The sequence below is a fragment of the Micropterus dolomieu genome, linkage group LG16 (assembly GCF_021292245.1).
Source record: "Micropterus dolomieu isolate WLL.071019.BEF.003 ecotype Adirondacks linkage group LG16, ASM2129224v1, whole genome shotgun sequence".
NCBI classification, from domain to species: domain Eukaryota; kingdom Metazoa; phylum Chordata; class Actinopteri; order Centrarchiformes; family Centrarchidae; genus Micropterus; species Micropterus dolomieu.
Genome location: NC_060165.1, coordinates 6,541,617 through 6,545,947, shown reverse-complemented (window position 1 = coordinate 6,545,947; position 4,331 = coordinate 6,541,617). Strand labels below are relative to the sequence as shown.

At 38.9% G+C, this 4,331-nt stretch overlaps 1 protein-coding gene across 1 annotated transcript in view; it reads left to right on the top strand.

Annotated features, from left to right (window-relative positions):
* LOC123984904 (splicing factor 45-like) overlaps window positions 1–4,186 on the top strand; it is a gene marked incomplete at its 3' end in the record, with an annotated part of 9,154 nt that extends 4,968 nt beyond the window's left edge. The window contains 3 exon segments of the mRNA XM_046072144.1: window positions 1,171–1,322; window positions 1,605–1,655; window positions 4,110–4,186. Coding sequence (XP_045928100.1) covers window positions 1,171–1,322; window positions 1,605–1,655; window positions 4,110–4,186 — 280 coding nt within the window.
* Between the last annotated feature and the right edge of the window lie 145 nt (window positions 4,187–4,331).

Below are 4,331 nucleotides of genomic sequence, written 5' to 3'. Positions count from 1 at the left end.
AAAAACGGAACATAATAGTGAGCTTCATGGTAATCCTGTATGAAACCAGAGGGAGATGAATTATCCTAGATTTGGTTAGCTGGGGGACAGTGAAGCTTGTAGACCCACGTTTTCAGTGGAGCTTTGTTTTGGTCCTTGAAATGTCATAACATAACATGTAAGAGTTAAACATACATGGAACTTGTAACAAGTAGATTTTTGTTTACCATCTGGATCACTGCGTGAAACAGTGATGACCACAGCAGCAACGTCTACATGATCTCACACACACACACAGAATACCAGTGTAAAATATGTATTTTATTCTGGCTGACAACAGTAAATCTGACAGTGTAAAAATTGAATGTGGTTGTGCTCCTCTGTGCAGCACTACATGTCAGTAATGGTTGTGTTTCTCTGTGTTTTTAGGCTCATCTGCATTTTCCTACGAGGATGAAGGTCGTCCTGCCAGAGGCTCCAAGGCTGCCATCCCTCCACCTATGTATGAGGACTCTGACCGGCCACGTTCACCGCCCGGACCAACCAGCTCCTTCCTGGCCAACATGGGGTGCGTAGGACATGCACACATACACACACACAGCAGGCGGGCAATTTATGTTGTTTTAGAAATGTAATTTAGTTCTAGTGGAATTTAAAAATAACAGAAAATTTCCACGTAAGCATTTTATATAGTACATTTTAAAGCTGTGTGTAAATGTTATTAACATCCAAAGTAAATTTCATCATTCATGTCATTTTTACATTTATTGCCTTAATTGCTGTTTTGACTATGAGAAGTAACAGTATATAGTATGGTTATTTTTCTGTAAATTCAGTTTAAAATAATTTAAAATAGCCATAGTGTGTCGTTGTTCATCACATTTGATTATTTTCTTCTTTTATTTTACCTCCGTGATTTCTTGCCACTCTTTTTTTTTTTCTGCTGCGGTTGGCAAACCATCTTAGGTGTGTATTACTGTACATGAGAACGTGGTTCAAATCATGTTACTTTGCGAGGCAGCTGGATTGGCGAGATCACGCAAAGAGTCCAGCCCTGAATTGCTACATAGCCCACCCCAAATATATCACAGAGACACGAAGATTCTACCATCACAGCGTATAAACTGTCATCGCTACAACAAATGATTCTTTTTAAATCCAAAAGTTTGTCCTCCCGATCTACTCCCACAGAGGTACGGTGGCCCATAAGATCATGCAGAAGTACGGCTTCAAAGAAGGCCAGGGCCTGGGGAAGCACGAGCAGGGTCTCAGCACGGCGCTGTCTGTGGAGAAGACCAGCAAGAGAGGTGGCAAGATCATCATAGGCGATGCTGCAGAAAAACGTAAGTACCACCTTTGTGCTTTTGTTGGAGGGTTTATTTATTTATTTATTTCGCAGAAAACATTCTCCTCTCGTGATCAATGCCATACATGCCACACACTGCTTTTCTTTTTTGACTTTTCACTTTGCATGAACTGACCTTTGCTTGTGTCATCTCCAGAACTTATTTTTGTTGATTTGATCTTTTCTAGGATCAGTAAGATGTTTTATTGTGACTTTGTGTGCATGACTTTTTCATTGTGTGTGTGCGTGTGCGTGTGTGTGTGTGCGTGTGTATGAGCAGCAGGGTCCAGCCAATCAGGTGCTGCTGAAACTTCAGGCGGAGGCTCTGCAGGTTAGCCTTCACTACCATTTCCTCTCTCCCATTATGCAGAGTGTACTGTCCTGCTCGTCTTTATTCTTATTGTGTGTGTGCGCATGTGTTTATCTATTGTCACTCACTGTTACCAAATTGAAAGCAGTGATGCTTTGTGTCTGTTGAAAGTTAAAAGTGGTTCCCAAATCTTGAAAACCAAAAAAGTTTGTATGAAGAATTGCCGTGGTAATGAGTAGAATAGTTTTGCATGGTTTTCTGCTGGATGTGTGCTTGTAATTTACACACTAGGGCTGAACGATTAATCGTTTTCAAATCGAAATTGCGATTTGAAAGAACGCGATTAGCTAGTCGTGAAGATGGGGATTAAAATGTAGGTTAATTAAACAGCACATCTGACCCGTTTTAAATAGTCATGCAGTTACAAATTCATTCCGTTGTTATCCTTGTGTGACAGTTGTGCTCGCCAATTACAGACGCCATGCGCCTCCTGTTACGGTCCTACTCACCAATCAGAACGGGCACAGGGCGTGTGCATTTTACGATAACAAACAAAACTGGAGGAAAACATGGGATAATGGCGTCAGCCGAAGTTACACAGGCAGTGGCTTTGTCGCGGTTTTGTCCGGCTTCAACTCACTCTGAAGTGTTTCAGCAGCGGGGCATTTAGTCTACACGTTAACGTGTTGTTAATTTTTCATTTTGTGTGCTTCAACTACGGATAACGGCTCTCTGTGAGCGCGTTCCGTTCTGCTCTGTGCAGGCTAACATTTCATATCTACATGGAGCATTTCAGAATAAGAGAGTTTTGCCCATGTGAGTTTGATGACTCATTCAGATTTTGATTATTTGTTCAGTTTTCCATGATTTTTGTGCTTCTACCATGGTTAAGTAGGCTACATAGTTAAATTGTTTCTTTTTTTGTCTATTTTAACTGTGTTTATTGTTTATGTACGATCAAGAGTCTGCAAAGGGTGTTTTTATTTTGCAAATCAACCAGATCCGCTATGCAGTTCTGTTTTACTTCCTGCCCGGTTCATCTGCTCTGTGCTGCTGCTGAGGTGAATATTGAACTTCAGTAAAACTTTGGAATCGCAATATCTGGCAGAAAAATTAGATTCTCCTACCAACTAACCTAACGCAACCTTATTTTAACATGTAAAAACATCAATTTGCTTACAGTGTGTTATGATCCAGACCTCTTCTTGGCGAGGCACAGTAACTCCCTAGCTTTCTCGCTGGTTGTCTGGCCAATGCTCAGAGCCAAAAAATAGTATAGCACACACCCTTTGTAAAACAAAAAATTGTCATTTTACACTTTTTTTTTGGACAGAATACGCAAGCAAGATGTGTGTTAATTTGTGAGCTTTAGTGCTGGTCAGTGGATTTTGTTACTTTGAGACAGGCTAGCTGCTTCCGCCTGGTATTATCCAAATAAGTTAACCAGCTGTAAGCTGTAGCTTCATAATTACCATATAGACATGAAATTGGTACCAATCTTATCATTTAACACAAATATTCGAATTTCCCGAAAATGTCGAACTTTGGCTTTAAAGTAGGGCTGGACGATATGGGCAAAAATGTTATCACGATAAAAAGTTTCATTTCTTTCGATATCGATAATTATCACGATAAGTACCAAATCGTTAATTCTTTTGAGTTTAAGGGCTGATTTTTGCTCCTGAGTGAAAGTTAAAGAAACCTGGTGGTTATAAACTCTTTTTTTATAGTCATCACTTGAGGCCAAACAGTGGATCACTTCACTAATCTGAGGTAGAACATTCAAAACAATTATGATAAAATCTTTGTCAACAAATATGCATGAGTAAAATTAAGTAAAAGCTTTTATCAGTCCTTTTTCCTCAACAAAATAAAAATCTTAATAAAAAAATTAGTCCTAATTAGTGTATTATTCAAGTGAATAAAATCAAACATTTATTGAACATTTAATATATTGTTGTTGAAAAAACATATATTGCGATAATTATTGTTATTGTTTTATTGTCCAGCCCTACTTTAAAGATTTTAAACTTTTAAAAGGTTTCCTCGGCTAGTTTTATGTGTTACCGATATTAAACAATGTGTTTTTTTTATCAGCAGCACTGATGTAAGACATTTATCCAACAGTCAGTCAATTTTATAGGAATACTAACAATGGTGTTGCAATTGAGTGACAATTGAGTGTTTTCTCAGCAGCATGCATAACACAATAAAAGCAGAACTTTAAAATATCACTAAAACAGCCAGGCGTGACAGAAAAGGTGGATATCACATCGGCTCAGCAAACACAGAACAGTCTTTTGAACAGTCTTTGTCCTGAATTGCTTCATGTATCACGCGTATTGAATCAAGCTCAATACAATACGATAACCCGTATTGTTGCATGCCTTCAGTTGCTCCATCCAGCTCACCAGCAGCCTGTAAATATTTTTTGAGGTGAAAAAAAGTGAACTTTGTCTGTTTCCATCCAACCAGCTGATTCTTCCAAGAAATCAGAGGCCAACCCGCTCACAGAGATCCTCAAAAACCCAACCAAAGTGGTCCTGCTGAGGGTATGTGTGTGTGTGTGTGTGTGTGTGTGTGTGTGTGTGTGTGTGCTTAAATCCAGGCTTTAAAGACCATTTAAAAAATATTGACAGACATTTTTTCTCTGATTAGGAAGCTACATCTCACAAAAAACAAGAATCCGCTAATCAG